The sequence below is a fragment of the Chiloscyllium punctatum genome, chromosome 3 (assembly GCF_047496795.1).
Source record: "Chiloscyllium punctatum isolate Juve2018m chromosome 3, sChiPun1.3, whole genome shotgun sequence".
Lineage (NCBI taxonomy): Eukaryota > Metazoa > Chordata > Chondrichthyes > Orectolobiformes > Hemiscylliidae > Chiloscyllium > Chiloscyllium punctatum.
The window spans coordinates 132,670,328-132,695,857 of NC_092741.1; the positions used below are offsets into that span (position 1 = coordinate 132,670,328).

The window sequence follows — 25,530 nt, forward strand, 5'->3', positions numbered from 1 at the left end:
TCCGTAACTCATCACCTATGGTTGGAATACAATATTATTCAAACTTCATTTCTTCACAGAAAATGAGAGGAGCAGGGTTAAGTAGTCCAATCTCATCACAGCAATTATTGGTGAAGCTGAGGCAGAATGGGGAATGGTAAACAGAAGTATGGGACTTGATGTTATGAATTTCTGATTTAATGAAGTGCTTATGAAATTGATAATATAATGATTATTCTAAAGATGTCACTTTAATTTGAGGTAAATGGCCTAATGAAAAAGAATCATATGGCGACCTGCTATTCCTGCTACTTCTGCCTGAAAATGAACCAACATAACCTGGTTACCATGGGGAAAGGGGGCATAGGTCATGTGCTAGCAAAATCCACATGCCAGGTTTGATTCCCAAAACAAAGGACACACAACTGGCATTGCCATTGCCTTAAGAGTTGGAAAATGTTATGTAGTTAGATTAGAATAAAATCGTGGATTGAGACAGATAGAGAGAGGAAGTGTCCTGGAGAGAGAGATAAGGACAGAAGCTATTGCTTCATAAGAGGCAAAATGATTGCTTCTTGGTCAGCTTGTAGACCGAATATGGGTGGGAAGATGTTCTCTACTCACAAAGACAGAGAACTTTTGAAAATTGAGGACACTGAAAGATTTTCCCTTGAATGGCTGGGTGCGAGGATCACTGAAACTGTGAATTCAGATTAGGTTTTCTCAGATGACTGACAGGAAGGCCAGTCAATGTTCATTGGACATTTTGACCCTGCAAAATGGAGCAAAGTAAGCCACTAAGAACCTGGAGTAACCTCTGGACTGATTTCTGTCAAGGCTACAATTTCTGGAGAGAGCATGGTGTAACAGACCAATATGATGTGTAGTTTTCAAGGAATGTCTTTTTTGTAATTTAGCATATTAGTTTCTGATTGAGTAATCTTTCGTCAATGTTGATTTTAGTTTGTTTCATACAGTAAAATTCTTAAAATATGAAATCTTATCATGGGATCATTTGACTCAGTCACTGGGAACTTAAACCTCTTTTTAAAATTCACCCATTTCTACAGAGATTGCAACAGGATCAAGGATTGGAAGTCAGAAACACGGGAATGGGAAATGCATTTGAAGGGAAAGGCATGAAAGGGTAGCAGAGAAACAGTGGGTGAATGGGGGTGACCAAAAGCAGCACATTGATGTGGATACATGAGGTTGGATTTTAACATAAATTGATTAAGTGACATTTTCATTGAGGTTTCTCTCTGCAAGACCTAGCAATATTTCTCATGCTGTCATCACAAACTCAATTCAATAACTATATACCTCATGGCGCCTTTATTGCAGCCTACTCATCCAATGCTCACCTGACTTTCCCAATTGCTATAGGCAGAGGTACTCACCACTGATGGGACTTTGTGAGATTTCTGGAAGAGGCGCCACCTTTAAAATGCTCTTGTGCACCTGGTCAAGCGCTGTCAGCCTAAATCTGCCCTGCATGGTTTGACATGGCAGATGATGTGAGATTGGCAACCCACTTTGTGGACTGGGATCTGCAGGATCTGCTGGATGAAATGGTGCAGAAGAGGGCTGTCTTCTTTCCTCAGGACAGAGAATGCCATGACGCCAGTCCTTGCTATCCTGATTTGTGATTGGTAACCGGGTCCATGCAGTCTCAACTGTTCAAAGAAATGACTGGCACTATAGGACAAACTTCACTGAACTTGCCTCCATCATTCTGCCTACAACTTCAAACTAACTTTATCTCTGCTACTGCACTCACCTCCACCAAAGCTCATGGTCTACTCTTCTCACTATTGCATGCAACATCTTCCCTCACTCATTCTCACCCACCAATTCCCCATACCATTGAACCTGCATTGCCTCGGTGCTGTGTACTTACTCACTCGGGACTCCTCACCACCTTTCCTTAACCCACACTGCCACTAACAACTCTGCCAACCACTTTCATCTCACTCAATAGCTTGCTTTATCTCGTTTCAGGTGAAACCACCCCACAATAGGGCAGAGAGAGCCAAAATGGTTAGTGTAATGCCTAACATTCAGCTTCTGACATACTCTGAGAAGAGGATTCTTCCCTGATTGCCTGTGCCCAAGCCCCAGGACTGATAGATCAGATTTAGATTATATTCCCTACAGTGTGGAAACAGGGCCTTCGGGCCAATAAAGGCTGTCCTTGACTTGCTGTGCCAGGAGCCCGTCCCGAAGGGTCATTCTGTTGACTTGACTAAGGATTACTCTTCTTAAACCTTTAGACATAGTTGCTTGCTTGAAGTACATGCAATACCTGTGGCATCCATGTCACTGGCATATGGTGCAGATGTAAGATTCATGTAGCACAGTGACATACAGTAACATATGCACACCCTTGACTGATCACTGCGTGACAAGTTGTCTGACCTCGTGTCTGTACTGAAAGGCAAGTCAAGAAAGAAGTACTCTGAATGTATTAGCTCTGGCAGAGGAGGCAAACTACACAAAGGTAAGGCAAATCAAAACAGATGCTGTGAGCATTGACATAGTTTCAAAGTGCTAAGAGAGCGAGTGAAGACCCTGAGATGCAGACTGGTTTGATCCTGTACCTATCCCAATGTGCAAAGTGTACTTGCAGCAACATGCCAATCAAAGGTAGGGGTATGCTCCATAGTGCCCCATATCTTGGAAGTGGATCAGAGATTAGCCATGATGATGTGGTGAGACTGGTATGAGTCAGATGGCAGTGTCTGTGAATGTGGAATGGTTGTAGCCATTGCCCATGTAGTTTTCGTTGAGATGTTGGTGCTGGGTGTGCAAGATGGAGATCTGGAGAAATAAGAGGTGAGCTGGAGTTGCTAGGTAATCACCCTGACATTTGTGTCAGGAATGATTGGCATCTAGTTTTGATCTGCTGGATAGTAGAATGCATAGATATTTTTAATCAACTTATTCAGAGATGTTATTACACAACCCTGGAGCAAGTGGGACTTGAACCAGGGCTTCTTGATTCAGAGGTAGGAACACTACCACTCCACCATACAAATCCTCTTACAAATGCTTGTGTACTTTCAGAGTAGGTTAACAACCAGTCACAGTAATTTCATTTTAGGGTTTTCTATTGACAATTTAAAATTGCAACATTGCGATGGCCAGGATTCAAACCCAGGTCAACTGCTTAAACGATGGGTATGCTCACCACTATACCATCATCGCTTTGCATAGTAATGAAGTCAGATTAAATAATAATGAGGCTGTTAAAGGCTGATAATCCATCCAAATAGGGTTCTCACTGCTCACTAGTGAAAATCTCACCTTGATGTCCAACACTTGGTTGAAAAATGAAACTTTTTGGGCATGGAATTGAGAAAGCCCTTGCTGGACATCTCACTTGATTTCCCCAAATTTCTTGTTATGGCCGCCTTTGTTCAGGAGTTGGGAAGATTCTATCCTGGGATCAGAGAGAGAATGCGACAGACACATGGATTAGATAAATGTGGTTTGAGTGAAAAATCTGAGGCATTCCAATAATAGTTAATTGGTCAGCAACCAGGAGATTGTATCCTGGGTAATTTCCTTTTCCCTGCCTAGCCTAATGACTGTTTTCTTGGCAGGCATGTGACAACACAACCAGGAATTTTTGGGATCAGAGTTTGAAAAAAAAACCCAAATGTAAGTCAGGAGAGTCATGGCAAACTGTCTGATGCAGTTCCTTCTGGACTCTGGGGAAGCTAGCTGAGATAAATACCAACACCATGGCTGCTGCTTTGGCGTAACAAGCTAGGAAAGAAACTTTGGGGGATGATGGGGGTGTGAGGGGAATGATGGTGGGGGTCCAGGGCATACACTTGGGACAACAGCTATCTGGGGTAAAATCTTTGCTCTGCTATCAACAACCCACCCTCACCCTCTCTTTTCATTCTGTGCTCAATCAAAGCTCAGAAATAGTAACATATTATATTGACTTGGTTACTAGTGTTTCACTAAATTGACCTTTACACCAGGCATGCATAATTTTTGAGTTAATCACTTTTTAAAGCTTTGAAGAGAACTGATTGACATTTAAGCTGTTCAAGGAATCAATTATCAGGACTCCCAACCTTCTGATTGCTATTAATTGCTTTCAGTCAATTACTACTTCCAACAGGTGTCCCAGCTTATTCACAGTTTAGATGTGGCCATTGAGGTCTGGAAAATGTCACTAATACCCTGTTTATAGTTAGATAGCACAAAAAGGATTATATTTCGCTCAGCTCAGCAGACCACAAAGCACAAATGATTTCTGAAGTTGTTTTTAAAGTATAGCTGCCCTTAAATTAGTTTGCTTCAAGGTATTGACTAAATTAATGGATACTTGTGAGTAAACACAAGGCATTAACCTGATCAAAGGGTTAACTATAACAACAGAACTGCAATATTACCCTTCATGTCCCCCTAAACATTGCAGACACATTTATTTCTGCTTAAAAGTGGTCATTGTGAAATCCACCTATTTTACATTGGCAATATTAGTGCAGTAATAAAACTCCATACACTCTAACCTGCAGATGAATGCACAGGTATGTTTCCTCTGACTCTGTGTGTGCAGTTTGAATGGATAATGAAGATAAAATACAGGTTAGTCACGAATTTATTGAATAGCAGCTGACATTCAAGGGACTGACTGACTATCTCTAGTTCTTATGTTCCATGAAAATGTTAAGGCCCTGTTTCTACCAGAGCGGCTTTTCAATGTGACCTATTGGCATGGTCCTCTGTTCTTCCAGGGGTCACAGTGTTATCTCATTTATAAAAATATTGCTGATGTCAGGGCTGCTATCTATGGCCAACATATAATACAAAACAGGTTACAATCCTTGCTGACATATCAGAAAATGTTTTTGCATTACTTAGCTGAATTACACTGTGTGCTGTTTGTACAAAGAACTCAACAACAAAAACAACTGAGCAATGGCGAAAAGGAGGATGTGGATGCACCAGCAATTGCATACTGATTTGTCTTGCAGATTGTAAAATATCATAACTTGATCTGTAGCTATTTTTAAACAACCCATACAAGTACATTCCGAAATACTTCTCAAACAGATGGGACTGGTATCCAGGCTTTGCAGACTGAAAATAGGGAAGCTACCATTATACCACAAGAACCTCTGGTGGTTTGAGCTGAAAACTCCAGTTGAATTAGCCAATCTCATCCATTGCAGCAACAATGTCACTAAATTACAGTTGCCCTGATCCCTATCCACTGTTCAGTAAGGCTGGAGTGCTCCGATGACCAGTGGTAGTGGTTGGGTGTTGCCATTGTATGGATTAGGAGTTTACACAGCTCAAAAGGGGATCTCAGAATTCTGAACTGGTAGTTGTCCAAAAGTTGATTAATGTGGAGATGCACAGAATGCATGTTTAATGTTAATTAATTTTTCAGAACTTATTCAAAAGCGATACCTGAAACAGGAGCATGTAGAGAGGTGGATTTATAGAAATTGGATATTAAGTACAGGCTAATGTGCATTTGGGTTAATGCTTGCCCTAAATATAAACCAAACATTTTCATTATTATTGCTCACAGCTTTACATGGTGAGAAACTGCCACCAGTGGCTCCGAGCTGACTGAGAACAAGGAGAATCAGCCTCAGATTGACCCTACTGTTAAAGATACACTGCAACAATGGACATTGAAAAATATGTTTCACAATTTCATTAACTGGCTAGCCATTACAGTCTCTGAAACACAGAACATACTTGGATGAAATGCTTTTCATTTCTCTATACATAACGTTGTTAAAGATGTTGACCTCTGGTACAATGGCAACAATTAAACCATGCCCACTAAGGGAACATGAAACATGCATGTGTCTTTGTCATCCCAGTATGACTATCGGTTAGGTTGAACTGCTTAAACTGTCTGATTTGTAGAACAAGCTAATACTAACCATCCATAACCCTGCTGCAACCAGCAAAAAAGGTCATTTCTTAAAAAAAATCTTTAGGCAAAAATGAATAACATTTCCCTATGTGCAATAATGTTATGGTTAGGAGGATGGTAATAATGTAGTCACATATTTTATGATGAATTTTTTCCTTAGCAAACTAATCACAAGGACCTCCTTGCATTTGCTGCCCATCCAGTAAAATTGAACTTCGCACTGAAGTGAAAACTAAGTAATGACAAACTTGTTTGTGGAGGATTTGTTCCTAGATTATTTTTGAGACTGAGGTGGTTCCAAGATAACATATCTGATGATAAATCCAAAACCAAGCCAAGCTGGTGTGGAAGATTTAAAAAGTAGATAGGGTGTGCTGCATTTTTCTGTTAAGTACAAATATGCCTATCGTACAGCAAGGATTGATAGAACAATAATATGAGGTCTTTATTTTAAAACAAGATTATATACATATAATAGTAACTAGAAGATAATGTATAACACATTGGACCTTTCAGTCTGCAGCTATTTTTTGCCTGAACTAAATGCATCGAATCTTGTGTGGTGATTCATAGCAGAGTGGCGTCCAACCTTATACATACATCACAATGAGGTGGGAAAGGTTGGGTAATGTATCAGGAGCGTAATGAGCTGATTGAAATTAATGGTACAGGAGAAACCTTTTCATCTATTGTATCTGCAAGTCAAAATAAGGGTATCCAGGCTAATCCTATTTTCCAGCTCTTCGTCTGTGGATTTAAAGGTTATGATATTTCAAATGCACATTTAATTTTTTTAATGCAATGAAAAGTTCTGCTTCTATCAAATGTTCAAGTTATGTTCTAAGCTCCCATTCGGTGAATGAAATTCAATTTTCTTCTAGTTCTTCTATATTTTAATTTTATACCACCTGATTATTGACCTCTGATCCATTCTATCTCATAATTTTCCATATAAAAGTTAAATCTCCACTTTGCCTCCTCTGTTCCAAAGAAAATGATTGCAGCCGAATCAGTCTTTTGTCAGAGCTAAACTTTTCCACCCTGTCAAAATCCTTACAAAGCTCTTCTGTTCCTTGTTCAATGCACTCCTTCCCTTCCTGAACTGTGATGATCAGAACTAGACACAGGAGTGGATTAATTTACTGGATCAGTGGTGCTGGAAGGGCACAGCAGTTCAGGCAGCATCCTGAACTGCTGTGCCCTTCCAGCACCACTAATCCAGTATTTGGTTTCCAGCATCTGCAGTTATTGTTTTTACCTAGTGGATTAATTTATATAGTTCCAGCACATACTTATTTTCTAAACCTTAGCTAATAAAATGAAGTATCTCATCTGCCTTCTTTTCAATATATCTTTGTCCTGCTACCTTCATGGATCTTTAGGAATCCCCTAACAACATTGCACATCTACCACATAAACTGAAATGGTTCTATAAGGCAGCTCAAAACCATCGAATCAATGGCAAGTAGGGATAGGCAAAAAAACACTGCCCTTGTCCACAATATTCACATCTAAGGATGAAAATAAATTTGTGAACAAGCAACCTGACATCCCTCTGTTCCTTTATATCTTTCATTTATGATGCGTTATCTCGTTTCATTTGCCCTTCCCAGGTTACATGACATGTTTCTAGTTCAAATCCCATTTGTCACTTTTCTTTCCAGCTTACCAGTTCAACAAAATCTTCCTGTGGTCTACAGCAATTTTTCCTTGATATTATAAATGCCATTATTTTTGTACCATTTACAAACTTTTGAATCATGGCTCCTACTTTAAATCTATGGTCAGTTTAAACCATCTAAAGCAAGTTATTGTGGGTTTAAATAAATACACTTATTTGTCAACATGTTCATTCCAAAAATCCAATCTAAACAAATGCACTTGTAAACTCATATTGCACTTCCAACTTCTGTTGTTTGTGATTTGGTTTGTGAATTGTGTGTAAATAATAATTTGTGAACCTTGAGTTGTTGACACTCGACCTAAACCTCTAAACCAGAAAGGGGATATTAACTTACAAAATGCAGTATTTTAGAAGATTACACATACTTCAATGAAGTCAAAACAAAGTTACCCACAAGCTGAGCAAGAGGCATTTGCAACCCCATACAGTGTTAGTAAATTCCAAAAATATTTTTTGGCAGCATGTTCACTTTGTTAATAGACCACCGAGCAGTTGCAATCAATATTGGTACAATGGAGGGAATATTATCCCCAGTGGTAGGTGTTAAGAAACAAGAATTCATTTTGAGTTAGGGAAAGAAGAATGGGGAACCAGGAATTGGCAGAGGTATTGAATAAGTACATTGTATCAATTTTCACATTAAAGGGCATTAATGATTTTCAAAAAAAATGTTATATATACAAGATGCTAAAGTGGAGGAAGAAATAAATACAATAACTGCCTCTAGAAAAAAGATACTAGGGAAACTAATTGGGCTACAGGTCAATATGTGCCTTGGATCTGATGGGTTGCATTCTAAGATTTAAAATAAGTAGCTACAGAAACTGTGGTTGCACTGGTAGTAATCTTCCAAGAATGTGAAGCGGTTTATTGGGATGCAGAGTGGACTATAATTGTGAAATAAAAGAAACTCAAGGAATAAATGGGGGAGATGACATTACATTTCAGAAAATGGGTATCTGTGGGAGAAGTCATCGAAAGTCATAAACACTTTGGTCTCAGGGGACAAGTGTAGCGCAACAGTTGGCTTGACCAGATTATAGGTTGAGGGTCAGGGAGTAATGTTAGGAGGTGAAATAGTAATTCAAAGAGGTGTATGGGACCATGTGAAGCTCAGCACAACCAGGAAATATCAGGAACAGAGGAACACGGAAATTCAGGGTGAGGGGTTTTGCTATGTCAATGCAGGTGTTGCCTTCCATACACAAGCAACTCATAAATGTACAATGGCAATGGAAAATAGCTGCTGCTTTACCTGGAGTGAATGGAATCAGTGGCTTGTTTCTGTCTAAGCATGTATTGTATTTAGCACGGACCGTGCTCTACAGACCGTTCCCCAGGATGCACACCGAGACGAACATCTACTGTGTCTGGAGGATCATCAACTCGGTGAAAGACACTCTTTGGTCTGTCCGAAACCTATTGATCTTCCAGCTGAAGGAGTTGACCTCGACTGAGTGTTGCGGACTGGCACATTCCAAGGTCCAGGACTACATGTTGAGGGATGTGCTGAAGCTTGGGGCAACTGCCGCCAAGGCACGGTGGGGAAAGACCACTGTGTAACATCTGCCTGCCAAAGAAGAACAGGGAGCCCACGCAGTAAGTGGGCTCCACTGATGCCTCAGGTGAATATATGAATGGTAAACGTACAGACCTGTATATATGAATGATATGATCTCTGTATGCAAAGATGTTGACGTATGTATGGCGTGGCCAATTGTACAGATCATCAAAATATTTTTATGAATAAAGTATATTTTTGAAATTAAAAAAATGCAATGCTGCCATTCTTGGGTAAATGGGGCTGGGAGGTATCAATAATCATACAGTACCTACAGACTCCTACTATATTCGTACAAAATAACTTATGCTGCATAAGTCAGAATGAAGTTCCTGTGTCAAAGGTCCAGGTGGAGGCATTCCATGGACCTTCTTGTTAGAGTCCTTCATGTCTCATTATTTGAAGGACTATGTTAAACTAGCATTGGTGTGTGATGTAAATGCTGACTGCTGACATCATTATTAAGGATCTGTTCAGTTTCTTATATTCCTCACAGGTTAACACTAAGTGTGACCAATAGCGTAACAAGAGTTAATATTGCTCTTGCTGTGGTGGACAAATGATGCAGAAAAATTGAGAATCATCAGATGTGCAGGAAGCCTAGCACTAGCATCAACTTCCAGCAGCTACTTAACAACCTCCACACAAAGACAGCAACTACAGACATATGGATTGTTCAAAAATGTTATTCTTTGATATTTAAGACTGATGAATTTCAGAATGACGTTCCATCCCTTTTGTGTGTGAGATAGCAAACTGAGGCTATAGCCATTTGCTTAGGTGACAAAATCATACTGTATATTACTATTTCTAAATATTTTGTTACTTTGCCCTCTGCTGCACTCTCTATTGGGAACATGTTAGGTCAATAATGGTTGCCTTCAGTTGTGCATGTGTTAGTTTCTCTTGGTGCAATACACAAAATTTACAAGTTTTCTGAAATATCCACCCTATTAAATCTTTGGTGGAAATACGTCTTGTGTACAAAAACATTCCAAAGAGTAAATTCTTTAATTGAAGACAAAATCCTGCGGATAAAATATGTCATCACAACTTAAATAAAATTCAGGTGTTGAAGATTAATAGATTCTTTTGACACTAAACCACCTTGGGTGGAATGTTCCTTTCATTCACAATGCATTGATGAAACATTTAACCTTCTTCAGAAAAGGAGTCAAGTTGCTAGAACAAAAATTATGTTGGATTAAATTTGTTCTACCTACGCAGTGCCTGAACTTCGATTACTGCCTCCTGTGTAGGTGTGGTGGAAAAAAAAACTGTGCTATACTATAATTACTGGAGAAAGCATCAGCTGTTTTTACAGCTTATAATAATTATTTTTTGTAAAAATATAAATGAGACACTACAGAAAGTTTGGAGGCAGCCGATCACAAAAATCATAGAAACAGAAGAAAGGAAAAGGCCATTCAACCCCTCGAGGCTGCTCCACAGTTCAATGTGATCATGGCTGATCATTGAGCTCAATAACCTAATCTCGCCCTTTCCCTACATCCCTTGATCCCTTTAGCCACAAGAACTATATCTATCTCCCTCTTGATAACACAATGTTTTGGCCTTAACCACTTTCATTGATAACGAATTCCACAGGCTCACCAATGTCTGGGTGAAAATATTTCTTCTTATCTCAATCCTAAATGGCCTTTCTTATTCTCTCATATTCTTAGTTTGAACCTTGGATAACTGTAGCTTGATTTTTCTATCTCACAAGTTAGTTTCTCTGCAAGTTAAATTAAGCAATACTTCTTTAGTTTAGACTTATTCTAAAAGAATTTTCCTTCCCCACATGTATTGCCTTTATTCCTGTCTTTCTTGGCATAGGTAAGATTCAGAGGGTACCCAGGGAAGCACGTGTGGAAAATACAGAGGCATTGCTCCTAATCTTTTAGTTGGCATTGCATACAGGATGGGGCCCAAAGAGACTAGAGATTGCAAATACTCCACTTTTGGTTAGGGAGTAAGGATAAACACAAACTACAGACATTTGGATTGTTCAAACATGTTCCTCTTCAATATTTGAGAGTGATGAATCTCAGAATCATGTTGCATCCCTTTTGTGGGTGAGATATCAAACTGAGGCTATAATAATTTGCTCAGGTATTCTGGTCAATATTATCAAAAGAGATTATCTACATAATTAATTAAGTTGCTGTTTCATGGGACTAATTGTCCCTGCCTGACCACCAACCCCAACTCTCCACCATTGTTCTGGTCAGGTTTAGACAATCCAAGGTTAAAGTAGCCATTGAGTCTGGGACTATATGTAAAAAAAAAAATTAAACTACTGCTCTTGAACACTGTTTGCCCATTTAAAAACAAACCAGATGTATTACAAACTTGTGAATGATAAAATAACAAGTTAAAAGCTAATTTACTTTGGGGTTCATAGAAAGGAATAAATCCTTTCAAGGTGTCTGTTGATTAACTGCGAGCTCTATTAAAGCAAGAAGTGAATTCTAATTTAATTACTCTTTAACTTTCCAGTTGTGATATATATCTATGCCTAAAACGGAGGATGTAGTCATGGAATGTGCATTGGTCACTACCTGAAAAAAAAATGTAAAAGAAACATCATTGTTAACCAGTGGGTGATTAAATATACGTGAGTCTGATAGAATTATTCATGTGTACTAAGAGTATAATCATATTGACTGCATAACAAGGGGAAATATTTATATCTAATCCTTTATTGTAGTCTTTTCAGTACCAATATTTGTTCCCTTTCTATTTATTCTCATGTTGGTGTTTAGCAAAATAAATTATAACAATACTGACATTGCACATTTCCCCAACATTGAACACTCACAGGGCAGGTATAGTATAACAAATAGAATGTAAAGCCCCCTTACCAATGCAATGCTTCACTAAATACAGTTTCAACTTCAGAAGCGTGGTCCTGCCTGCAGAACCACTGTGCCTTTTCCAACAGCAACTTTAGAGTTACTTCATTGAGTGAGTTTGGTGATTAGTGCCAAATTGGGGTTTTGTAGCCTAATATTAACTTAATTTTGTACTTGGTCCCAATGGTCAGGAGAGGATACATTCATTCCTTCAATCTAATCAAAAAAATTAATTTAGGTTTCATAGATAACTTTTGGACTAGCTTTAACTTTGGCAGTGAACTGGATCTGTATAAATTCAACTGAGAGATTGGATAGACTGGGCATGTTTTCCTTGAAGCCGAAAAGTCTGGATTGGGAACATGATTGAGATATATAAAATTATGAGGGGGACAGACAGGATAGATGGGAAGAAATCTTTCCCTTTGGTGAAGGCATCAATGGCCAGAGGGTGGAGATTCCAGGTAAGGGTAGGAGGTTTAGAGGGGATGTGAGGAAACATGTTTTTATCTAGAGGGTGCTGAGAATCTGGGACTCATTGCCTTTATTGGTGGCAGAGGGAGAAACCCTCATAACATTTTAGAATTATTTAGATGTACATTTCCAATGTCCACACATACAAGGCATACATACATACAACAACACCAAGTTCAGGAAAATGGAATTGGGATAGTTAAGTGATTGTTCTTGACTGGCGCAGGCCCGCTGGGGCAAAGGGCCTTTCTCTGTGCTGTAGACCGTTATGACTCCAAGATCACCCAAAAGGCCTAGTACCTAACCCTGTGTCCACTGTTCCCCAATTACTATATTAGTGGTCAGTAAAATAATCAGACGTTTCAGCATCTAGATATGAATCTTTAGAAAAATTACATTTTCCATTTATATCATGAATACAGAAAAATATTCCAGTGTTAATAATTCTTTATCCAGTTTTTATTTTAGTTTTTCATCAAGATAATTACTTTAAAAATGTCATAGAATGACAGGGACTTGCATATAAAACTAGTTCTCTGAATTGCCACTGAATCTGCAAACAAGAAACAAACAAATTTTTTGTTATTCTCAAAGATGGTTTGAGGCAATTTTCCCTTTAGCATTTGATCTTCTGGTACCTTTATAGGCAAAGATTGAGCATAACTTATGAAGATTGGAAATTTATACTTTACATAATCAAGGAAACAATGGAAAATAAATATAAGCATTTAAATTATGTACATTTTAATACATCAAATAGGAATAGATAAGAATCAGCCCATGTAATTACAGAATGAATTATGCAGTATAGTACTGATTTCTAGCATAAGAAAACTTTAAATCTATCTAGGACATTCCTGATGAAGAGCTTGTGCCTGAAACATTGACTCTCTTGCTCCTCAGATGCTGCATGACATGCTGTGTTTCCAAAGCCACACTTTTCCACTCTGATCTCCAGCATCTCACTTTCTTACAATCTATCCAACCTACTTATATACAGTATTCTATTATATTTCTAATAAAGTCATCTCACCTTACTGCATCTAACACGAATAACATCTTTCTATTTCCATCAACCTGACAGATTCATTGAGTCATACAGCATAGAGCTGAAAATGTGTTGCTGGAAAAGCCCAGGTCAGGCAGCATCCAAGGAGCAGGAAAATCGATGTTTCGGGCATGAGCCCTTCGTCAGGAATGTATCTCCAGCATCTGCAGTCCTCACTTTCTCATAGAGCATGGAAACAGACACTTCAGTCCAACTAGTCCATGCTGACCAAGTTCCCAAACTAAACCAGTCCCACTTGTCTGTGTTCGGCTTATATCCTTTCAAATCTTTTTCATTCATGCACTTATCCAAATAATCTTTTAAAAGTAAACTGAAAGAACAGGAGATGCTGTAAATCAGAAACAAAATTAGAAATTGCTTGAAAAGCTCAGCAGGTCTGGCAGCATCTATGGACAGAAATCAGAGTTAATGCTTTGGAATTCCAGCAATTTGTCTTTTAAATGTTGGAGCTGTACCAATTCCACTGGCAGTTCATTCTGCACACAAACCACTATGTAAAAACGTTGCCCCTCATGTTCTTTTGAAAACTTTCTTCTTTCACTTTAAAAATATACCTGAGTTTTGAACTCTTCCCAGTCTAGGGAAAGGACCTCTGCTATTCATCTTATCTATGCCCATCATGATTTTACAAACTCTATTGTGGGCGGCATGGTATCACAGCAGTTAGCACTGCTGCCTCACAGTGCCAGAGACCCGGGTTCAATTCCTGCCTCAGGTGACTGACTGTGTGGAGTTTGCACGTTCTCCCCGTGTCTGCGTGGGTTTCCTCCGGGTGCTCCGGTTTCCTCCCACAGTCCAAAGATATGCTGGCCAGGTGAATTGGCCATTCTAAATTGCCCGTAGTGTTAGGTAAGGGGTAAATGTAGGGGTATGGGTGGGTTGCGCTTCGGCGGGGCGGTGTGGACTTGTTGGGCCGAAGGACCTGTTTCCACACTAAGTAATCTAATCTATTAGGTCACCCCTCAACCTCTTTACGCTCTAGTGAAAAAAGTCCCAGCCTATTCTGATAACTCTAATCTTCCATTCCTGTTGACATCCTGGTAAATCTTTCCTGAACCCTTTTCAATTTAATATTATCCTTCCTATAATTATATATAAAGATAATGATATAATTATCTAAATATCCCTTACATGAATCCACACTACTTTCCACAACTACTCCATGTGACAGTGAATTCCAAATTCTAACAGATCTCTGAATATGGTATCTTTCACATCTCTGTGAACAGATGTTGCCAGCTGAATGGTAGTTACAAAGACTTGAGGGATTAGCTTGCCTATGCTTACAGCAAATGTACAGGAAGACCAGGAGAAAAAAAACATACAGGACCTTTCATGACCTTAGGACATCCCAAGGCACTTTAGAAACAGAGGTACTTTTGAAGAAGTCAATATTATAATATAGGAATTGTGACAGTCAATCTGCACTGCAAATTTCCAAAAAACAAATTTTACACTTATTGACAAAACATTTTTTATATAAAATTATTATTTTAATGAATAAAATACAAGGACATTCTTAAACTCTTTGCATAAAGCTGCTTTACTGCCTATATTGTCAAAATACAAAATACTGATTTATTTTCACAATATACATTAATTGGTATTTTCCTTTCAAACACCATTTTTCATATAATCTTTCTTTAAAGATACCAAGTCATTGACGAGTATTAACAACTGTTGGAATAATTCCAGCAACAAATTAGTTTTAGTTCATGTTTCTGAGATGGAATAATTTCTAACTAAATGCATATTGAAACATTCCTAAAAATAAAAAAAAAGGAAATCTAATAAATAGGAATCCTTTGTATAGAGCGGATGGTTTGCTTTGCTCTCCCAGAAAAGCCATTCAACTGCTGTTTTCACAGTTATATCTGGAGCAGAACATGTGCGTACAGGTTTGTAGGGTGTAAGGCAATCTTAACACTCATGTTTACATTTTCCTTGTTTTGTACCAGATTGCAAAGATGCTGTTACAAGGCAGTTAACGTTATCAGGTCAGCAGAAACAAAACAGGACAAATCTATCTTATTCAACAAAATTCAGTTCAAACCAACTTCACCTCACACTGCAAAATACCAACTTTCTTTAAGCTGGAAGTAGTCCAAGTTTGGATGGCATGAAAACTCATTGAGCAAGTATTTTTGAAATTATTGCACATTTATATGCTCCGCCAATGTCATAGCTTCAGGGCAGAATGGCAAAATTAGGAAGGCATTTCAGAAACTTAAGTGACAATTGACTTTACAATATTACATATCTCCTAGACTTTCACTGATGTAAGCATTTTTTTTAAAAAACTTTTAGTATGTATGTAATAAATTCAGGACAAACATTTTTTAATGGCAGCTCATTTTTCTTTCTTGCAACCAGCTATAAATGGTTTTCTCACTCTTTGGCTTATTGCTGCTCTTTACAAACTATTTAACAAAAAGAAGGCCAATATACTGTAAACTGAAGCTCTTGAAAGGTTTAATTAATCTCTAAACACTTACGACTGATAGCAATTCAATGGTCAAAGTTTAATCAAGAACAACAATTTGCAGACACTTCTGATCGATATGAAAATCTTCTATTAAAGAGAAAAAGCACACCTGTCTCCTCCTCATATCTACAGGCTGTTGGCAAGGTAACTTTAGCTCCTGTTTATACAACAAAATTAAGTTGCCGTCGGTGCACAAAGTAATTCAACATATGTGTCAATCAGCATGTAGGGGTGAAAGGCTACGTAGCTTGTTTCTTTGAAGACTTACAATCCCTACAGTGTGGAAGCAGGCCATTTGGCCCATCGAGTCCACACCAATCCTCCAAAGTGCATCCCACCCAGACGCCCCCCCCTGTTCTATCCCTTAACCGTGCATTACCCATGGCTAATCCTCCCAGCCTGCACATCTTTGGACTGTGGGAGGAAGTCCACCCAAACATGGGAAGAATGTACAAACTCCACACAGTCACCAGAGGTTGGAATCAAATTTGGGTCCCTGGCGCTGACGCAGCAGCGCTAACCACTGTGCCGCCTTTTTAAGAACACTTAGCATGAGTCCACCTTTATAAAGCTAATTATGAAGGTAAGTATCAATGGTTTATATGCTCAGAATGATTCAGATCCAATTTAAAAGTTTTCTTTCAATGGAGCTAGCCTCTTTGGATGTGAGATTTCCATGCTTCAAATTTCCAGTTTGAGCCAGAACAAGTTGGAATATCAGAGTAAAAATGAAGTAATCCTCAGTTGTCCTGAGCTGCTTGTACAAACCTCTGAGTCACTAACTCAAATAGCAGAGCTGGGATTGGTATGGTAACATACTGTAGTGGCTGTACTGTACTGTTACTGGCCCAGGAGAAAGTGAGGACAGGAGATGCTGGAGATCAGAGTCAAGAGTGTGGCACTGGAGAAGCACAGCAGGTCAGGTAGCATCCAAGGAGCAGGAGAATCAATGTCTCAGGCATAAGCCCTTCTATTACTGGCCAGCAAAGACCTGGACTACAGATCCAGAAAAGGAGTTCAAATTCTAAGTTGTCAAGTTGAAATCACTTAACAGTTCTGGACATGGTCAATAATACTGAAAATGAAGTAAACATTTTTCTGTATAAACAGTGAAAGGGAACCTGCTGTTCTTACCCCAGAGACTCTAATCCCACATCAGTGTAATTAATTCTTAACTACCACTGGTTAAAATTGGCAGCTCGTGCTCACTCTTTTCTCAAGTCAACGAGGGATAGGTAATTAGAAAAAAAAATCACTTGTCAGAGATGTTCACATGAGAATCAGTAATTTTTAAAAAAATATAAAATATCTGGGGGTTAGTTACCTGTGATTCTGTTGAGTAGAGATGGTACAAAAGGGTGAATGGCTTAGCCCTGCTTCTAACTTGTACAAGGTCTTGAATGAAAAATGTAAATGTTCAGTTTACTTTTTAAATCCCTATTACCATGATAATGGCAGCTGCTTTTTAGAGAGAAGCACAAGTGTGGAAACCTGAGTTAATGTATTTTGTGACATTGCATTCCAGGGATCATAGTAAGCCTTCCATTCTGAAGATAATACGGAACTATACAATCCCACCCATGGTTGGCATATAGAGGAATAACATTGACTTTGACTGATATCATTATTTATCTTAAATCAACATAAATTAAAATCTAGAGATGTAGAACAGATGCCTTAATTAATATTGCTCAGTTTACACTATCTTTCAGCCAAAATTATCCTCAATATGTCTATGAAAACCTGAGCTATTATTACTTTTGTACAACCACTATATAAATGTAAAATGTCTTCTCTCCCCCTTTAGAGGCATCTTCTATATCTCTCAAGGCAGTGAGCATCAGAGCAAGCAATTTGTTCTTGCCATTGATTGCATGCTTTTTAATAAAACTGGTAACCTCAGTCTCAAACTAACAGCACTGAGGTATTACAGTTTGGCAGGCCATATTGATTTTCTGGAGGCTTCCCTTATTTTCTTGATTGTAAGCTATTTAATGAGTGTTTGCATCAAAAGGTATGAACGGAGAAGTGCAGTGCAGAGAGGACATTTTCTGGGATTGGATAATAAATATGTAAATCCTTAAAGGCTGCCAATCTCAAACCATTTTAGTGACTGTGTTTTCACTGGGCACATGTATTAACTTTAATTGACTGGAACTTTATAGCAGAGTAAAAAGTGGAGGCCAGCATTGATAAGGTAGGAATCAAGTTGGATTGTGGTTTCACGAGGAGCGGTGGTGTTGACATCCCTGAGCATAGGAAGTAAACTTGTGCATAGCAGTAATCTCCAGGGTTAATACCACTAAATAGAATCAGTCAATAAGTGAGACACTGTCATATGAATGAAAATGTATTTGCTCCTTTGGCCCTTAGCCCGTTCTTTGTGGCCTTGATGAAACTAGGTAGAACATTACCCAGTCAGAAGTCAGGGCTGGCCAGGTAGTCTTGTGAGCATGTCAACTTCTCCTACTAGTCAGCATCAACAAATACTTGATTCAGCATTAAATCATTTATACCAGCTCTGAAAAGGTCATTAACCTGAAAGTTTAACTGTTTCTCTCTCCACAGATGCTGCTCGACCTGCTGAATATTTCCAGAATTATGGTTATAATTCACATTACTGTCAGCTGTGGTGTTTTGCTTTCATGTTAGTTTTAAGGGGGCTAGAAAGAATAACATTTTAATTCAAATTGAAGAAGTCTAAACTAGTGCAAGAACAAAGTCATTCAGCACAAGCATCAACCCAAATCTTGATCTGAATATACTTAAGCAAGTGATGCCGAGATTTTTTAAAAAAGGAGTATGCCGTTCAGATAAAGGTTCAGTTATGGTCCTCCTGAATGATGAAAAAGGCTCGAAGGGCCAAATGGTCTACTTCTGTGCCTAGTATCATCTTTTTTAATGTCAGCAATTTTTAATAAGTGTTTCAAAATAGTCCCTGTAATGCAGTAGCTGTGTGTGGCAATATTATCTGTCAGAGGACAGGACAACAGGGTCTGATTCCTCTTCAACTCAACAGGAAATAATAAACCAAACAAGAAAATCTAAAATCAAACTGACATTAAAAACTGAATGTTTTTTAAAATGAAAATTTATATTTACACAATAATATTTTGTGATATTTCAAAATGAAATCTATTTGGTACAAAAAAATGCTGCCTTTTGAGGTCTCTGACTAATGTGTACAGGAATGATTTGATAAATCACACTGCTCAACATTACACAAAAGTGAGGTGATTCTGTTGTAATAGACTTTTGATTACCCTGGATAATTAAAGCTATTTGATTTTAAGAACCTTTGTTCAATATAAACATTAACGTTTCAACTGCACAAACAGACTAACAGAACTTCTGTTCACGACAACACTATTTAAAACGAAAACAGATTCTGTATTTAACACAGAAAATAAAATAAATCTCTTAAATAGAAAGAAAGAATATTAAGTAACCTTGCTACAAGACACTTTTAGGTCTATGCTGTAGGCAGCTCAGGTAAGGCGAGGTCACAACAGGACAAAGATTGTTTCATTAAGACAATCATAATGCAAACCATTTGGTTGATGGGAGGAAGGCGAGGGGATGAGATTCAGTAACTGAATTGGTGGCATGCAAAACAACAACCTTTGAATTAATCCAGTGCAGTGACGATTTGGCGGCTCTTTTCAATAAATCGCTGAAAAAAAGTTAAATGTTTTAGAAAGCTGTCCAATTGTTTGGAAGATTTATACCCCTGTCTGCCCCTCCTCCCAGTTCCAACAGTGTCTACTTGCTGTAACCTCCTCTGAACCGAGACCACCAAAATATCTCTAAATCTGTCAAAGGAAAAGGTCGACGTACAGTTTTGTTTTGAAGAAAAATAAAAACCCTCTTTATCCCTCGGGGGGGGATTGCAGTCAAGATGGTGAGAAGCGGCGGCGCAGGGGAGGAGAGTGTCTTTCCACCTGAAACTTTTTGAGATAATGTTCTCTCCAGACACACATGGATGAGAACTGACTTGCTGCGCATTCCTAGCCCCCGCCGATACTGGTTCACACTCGCAACATCCCGCTTGCAAAGCGGAGCCAGCAAGGACTGAGCAGCATTTCTCCGGACGGGAGTAGGTTAGCGGTGCCTTCCTTCTTTCCCCAGCCCTCCCTCGGTCAGTGTCCGCTCGCCTACACCAGCTCGGCTGCGGTGCACTCCCGGGCTCGCTTGCAGCCGTACAGCCACTTGATGACCCGGGCGTTGCGCTCGATGACCGACAGGCTGGACGCCGGCGGGCGCTCGCCCAGCGCTTCCTCGAGCGGCCGCTGGTCCTCCTGGGCGCTGTGGCGGGAGAAGTCGCTGTCCGAGTCGGGCGCGCTGACGCTGCGCACGCGCACGGTGACCGCGGTGTCGGAGGCCGAGGTGAAGTTCTCGCGGCCCAGGTCGTCGATGACCTCGGGCTCCAGGCCGCAGTACCTGAAGAAGCTGTCGAACTCGGAGAAGGCCCTCGAGTAGCGGGAGCTGATGTCGGACTGGGAGCGGTGCAGGCCCTTGCTGGCCCGCCGCTGGCACGGGGCCGGCCTGTGTGCCGGGGGCATGAGCGAAGCCGCTGGCGGTGGCGGTGTCGGTGGGGGTGGCCGCTCCTCCTCCACCTGGTCCCCGCAGCCCGTGTCCCCCGGCCCTCCACCCTCCTTGATGATGACCTTGGGCACCTCGGGCGATGCCGGCGGCGGCGGCTGTTGCTTGTCCCTGATGGAGCCCCCCTGGAAGAGCCTGCGGACCAGGCTCTGGTTAGCGGCCCGGACCCCGCCGCCGCCGCCTCCTCCCGAGCCCTTGACGACCTCGTACTTCTGCCGGTAGATGACCAGCGAGTCCGGCCTCATTTGCCTCTTGGAGCGGCGGATGGCGGTGCTGCCGTCCCGCTGTAAGGGAGCGTGCGGGAGCTGGTTGCCGCCCGGGGAGTCTGCCGCCGGCTTGTCGCCTCGTCCTCCCGGGCAGCTCTCCATGCTCCCTCCTCCTCCTCCTCCGCTGCTGCTGCTGCTGCTGCCCCCCGAGGCCTCGCTGCCGGAGCGGGCCTCCCTCTCCCCGTCCCCCTGACCGCCTGCCACCAGCTGCGGGCTCTTCACGTACTTGCCCTTGTCGGCCGCCAGCCTCTCCACGGCGCTCAGGCGGCCCCGGCGGTTGCCCTCCATCTGCCTCCGGAGGTAGCCGGGCCCCTTGTTGAGGATTCTCAGGGGCAGCGAGGCGCTCAGCACCGGGGGCTGCGAGATGTCAGTCGGCATTTCACTCACAACGCCTGGGGACCCAGCCTGGGAAACACACGGAGTGTGTGTGTGTGTGGGGGGGGGGGGGGGGGGAAGAGCCCCACTGCTCGACAAGGGACCCCCGTCACTCAACTCGGGAGAAGAAAATAACGAGAGTGAGAAAAAAAAGTCAACTCTCTGTCCCGCAAAATGTTCAAACCTTGACGTTGTTGATGGTGATCCCCCCCTGGAAGACGCGCACACGGAGGTGTCAGGGAGACGCACTGATCATGGACTGACTTCAAACAACACTTGTCATCAACACTGACCACTTTTACTGAACCTTTCGACTGAATCCACCTTGCTGTTGTGGAATTGCCCGTCCCACTATAAGACAACAAATCATGTTTGAGTAGCCGAGCTCCTGACATCATGTGGGAGCAGGCTGTGTGTCATAGAACACCTACCTATCAACGTTACACAGCCCCGAGCAAGGACAAACACTAATTAATGTTTATTTGAAATACGCTAAACCTCTCTTTTTTTCCTCTCTCTCCCTCTCTTTATTTCCTTCTTTTCTCCTTCTCCTCGAAATGGAATCTTATCAGCAAAACGATAAATTCATTAAGAGTTTGCAAACTACTGAAAAAAAATCGCACTGTCTTGAAGATAAAAATAAAAGTTAAAAGTTAAGGATATGAATAGGGTGAGATACTGTGACCGTGTTAATGTTTGTACCAGATAATTTTTCAGGACTGTTAACCCATTAAAAAATTAGCACATACATTATAATAACCAAGGAATTTCATTAACACGTTTGTCGGACTATGATGTAACGAATTCACTCCGCAGGGAGAAGTGTATTTCCTAGGGTTCTGACAGAATAATGTGTTCAGTCTTTAATTCTTCAGCGAGGGGGCATTTTGAATTTTTCGGGGGTGGGGGGGCAGGGGGTCGACTAGTTCGGATCTTAGTTAGTTTTGCTTTCTAATCAGTTCTACTGGAATCGACAGAATAGTCAATGTGTCAAACATTGTGCAGAGAACTGCAAGCGAACAGCAAGTTAACTGGGAACGAAAAACCCGACCCATTTCGGTTTGGACTCCTTGAGATCGCTATCTGATCATTAAACCATACTTCGTGTTGGAAAATGCTCGCACACATGTTCATTACTGTTTTAAGATTTCTCTTGATCGTTATTTTTGACGAAATCAGAAGGCAATCTTTATAACTTGTATCCAAAGGAAATCCTCTCTCAGTAAATAACTTGACTGTGGTGCCCCCATGCGTGAATTGCCCGCTCAAATTATTAGCGTTTCGATATAGCGCGAATAAAAACAATTTTTCCATTTAAAGTCACGTGTGAAAATGCGGGAACTTGAGCAAGTACCAATGGTCTGGGAAGACGGGTTTCTGCTCAATGCGTTTTGTGTATGTGAGAACTAGGGGCTGGGATAAGAGGGTATTTAGGAAACGGCAATAATACTTTCAGTTTTATCCGGCTGGTTTTAATAAGGTCAATAATAAATGTTGCTGGTAAATTCGGTTTACAGTTCTGAGTTATTGTCTCCATATATTTTGAACGCAAAACCTATCGTGAAGTAAATATTTAGCCACCTTTTTATTGCATGTGCAGAATATGAGCAATGATTCAGTTAAACATTAATATATTGAGATTTAGCAAAGTCAGACATTAAAAAATGGGTTGAAGATCTCTGCATTGGCAGAACTACCGGGAAACATGCTTAGTGAAACTGGAAGTAGACAGTTAAAATCACACAACACCAGGTTATAATCCAACAGGTTTAATTGGAAGCACTAGTTTTAGGTGCGCTGCTCCTTCATCAGGTGGTTGTGCTCCGAAAACTAGTGCTTCCAATTAAACCTGTTGGACTATAACCTGGTGTTGTATGATTTTTAACTTTGTACACCCCAGTCCAACACCGGCATCTCCAAATCATGGAAGTAGACTTTCTTCCAACAAAGCGTCTATCTTTAAATTTGATACTATATTTTTTGCAGTTCATTTGACATTACTGTCAAAAGATCATTCCTTCCTTGATTGTTGTGGTATCTGAAATGTTGAGTATTGAGTACATGAGAGGAAAGGTATGCTAGAAAGCTGAGATAAAATGGGATAGCACCTGTATGGAGTAAAAACACCAAACAATCTAGCGAGGTTGAATGGCCTTCTTCACTGTACTGTATTGATTCCTAAATTTTAAATTAATAGGATGATTGAACATTATTGATACCATCAATTTAGCAACAACAAATGAAGAAACATCCTCTCAGAGACATGTTCTACAACATATGTAGGTCAAGTATACTGCAATGTTATTCTACTTTGTTTCTGGTCAGTAAGAGTGGCATTGGGGTGAACCAAAACCACCAAGGAAAATACAACAACAAATGCCTGTCCAGAGAAGGAATGCAAATCAACTGATCCAGTCAAACCAAAACAAAATGCATGCAGACCATTAGATACTTGTCTTTCATGTGGCTAAAAGAGTTTAATGATGCTCATTGATTGGAAGAAGACTCATGGAAACTAACCTGATCATGCTTAAGTGAGCAGAAGGGTTTGGAACAGTGGCAAGCAGTAAAAACAGTGCCTCCTGTTGGTTGTCACCTTCTGGACCTATGGATGTCTTTTGCTGTTTCACCAAATATGCTTGAAACTCACTATCGTATGTGTCATTCTTGTAGGAGGAAGGGAGCATTCCTGGAGTCAAAGAACCAGACCAAAGGCAACTTGTCCTAATATTGTGGTGTTAATGTGGTAAAATGTCGCATGGCATCTCAGCATACTACGAAACAAAATTTGAGCAATGTATGAAATGATTAGGTGATTCTAAGCTTGGCTAAAAGCTTTAAGTTTTAAAGAGCCATTTAAAGGAGGAGAGAAAGATAATGATGTGGAGAGATTTAGGAAGGGAATTCCAGAGCTTAGTGTTCTATGTTGGTTAGTCAATCTTTGGTGAGATTGCTAGGCTGATGGTAGGTTCAAACAGTAATTATTACATATTAAAGAATACATCATTTAGTATATATTAAGAAGCAATATACAGCTTAACATAAGTACACTTTGAAGCCCGTGATCATATTGCTTTCATGGCTCTCTTTCTTGTTTTATAACGTTATCATTATGGGAGGTGCGATTAACACAGTTCCTTGTTAACCCTTGCAAAACTAATATTACCATGGTATTTTGATAACCAAATCTATAAATGCCAATGATGGAACAAATAAAATTGGAAATACACAAATGACCAAAACTGGGGAAAACAAAAAACCGCACCGAAGATTTTGGGGCTGAAAGAGAGACAGGGTGGGGTGAAGCTATGGACTAAAAGTTTTTTTTTTAGGTGGAATGGCATAGTTGTGCAATAATTTGGATTGTATAAAGTCACAGAATTAATATCTGCTTGATTCTGCAGATCTATTTGTTAAGTTTCCATTTTCAGGTATATCACTCTGAGAATGTGAAGGACAGGGAAGGTGCCAGAAACTTCACAAATGTTGAATGATAAAGAAAATCATTAACTTATGCAATCGTGGATTGAAAGTTAATTAACCCATTACTACTGTTTTCCTTCCACTCACTGTCGATAGTTTCCATCCATCAACCAATATTTGTTGGTCCGATCCAATCATTTTCAGAATAGATCTAAGCTTTGTAGTCCTCCAACATTCAGTTGAGAATAGTAGTGGTCAATTAAAAGACTCATTGGAGGCAGAGGATCCACAAATATCCCCATCCTCAATGATGAGTGAACCGAGTACATCAGTGCAAACGATATGGCTGAAGCAGTTGCCATGATTTTAGCCAGAAATTCCAAATGAAAGATACATCTTGGCTTCCTCCACAAGTTTCCAGGATCACAGATGCTAATCTTTAACCTCAAGGGTTTGACTCACTGCATCTAATAATTGGGAGCTCTGGATACTGCAAAGGTTATGGGTCCTAACAGGTAGCAAGTAATATTTGTGCCATACAAGTACCAGGCATTGACTATCTGGAGACAATCTAATCATCACCCTTGACGTTCAATGGAGTTAACTATCAGTGAATAGCCCACTATTAACACCATAAACTGAACTGGATAGCCATATAAATATCGTGGAATGAGAGCAGGTCAGGAGTCCAGAATCTTACGGTGTGCATCTCACTTCCTGACTCCACAAAACTTGCCCAATCAAGGCACAAATCCTTCCCATTTGCTTGGATGACTATAGCTCCAACAATACTCAATAAGCTTGATACCATCCAGGACAATGCAGTCAACTTGATTA

The 25,530-nt window shown here is 40.2% G+C and overlaps 1 protein-coding gene across 1 annotated transcript; it reads right to left on the reverse strand.

Moving 5' to 3' along the window:
* Window positions 1–15,056: 15,056 nt before the first annotated feature.
* On the reverse strand, window positions 15,057–21,833 carry fam110c (family with sequence similarity 110 member C). The gene has a single exon (XM_072560967.1). It carries the CDS (start codon window positions 21,271–21,273, stop codon window positions 20,182–20,184), a length of 1,092 nt encoding a protein of 363 aa, XP_072417068.1. The 5' UTR covers window positions 21,274–21,833; the 3' UTR covers window positions 15,057–20,181.
* Between the last annotated feature and the right edge of the window lie 3,697 nt (window positions 21,834–25,530).

What these genes read in the sequence shown, in the direction of transcription:
- fam110c (XM_072560967.1), bottom strand. Translation starts at nt 21,273, where the DNA reads ATGCCGACTGACATCTCGCAGCCCCCGGTGCTGAGCGCCTCGCTGCCC.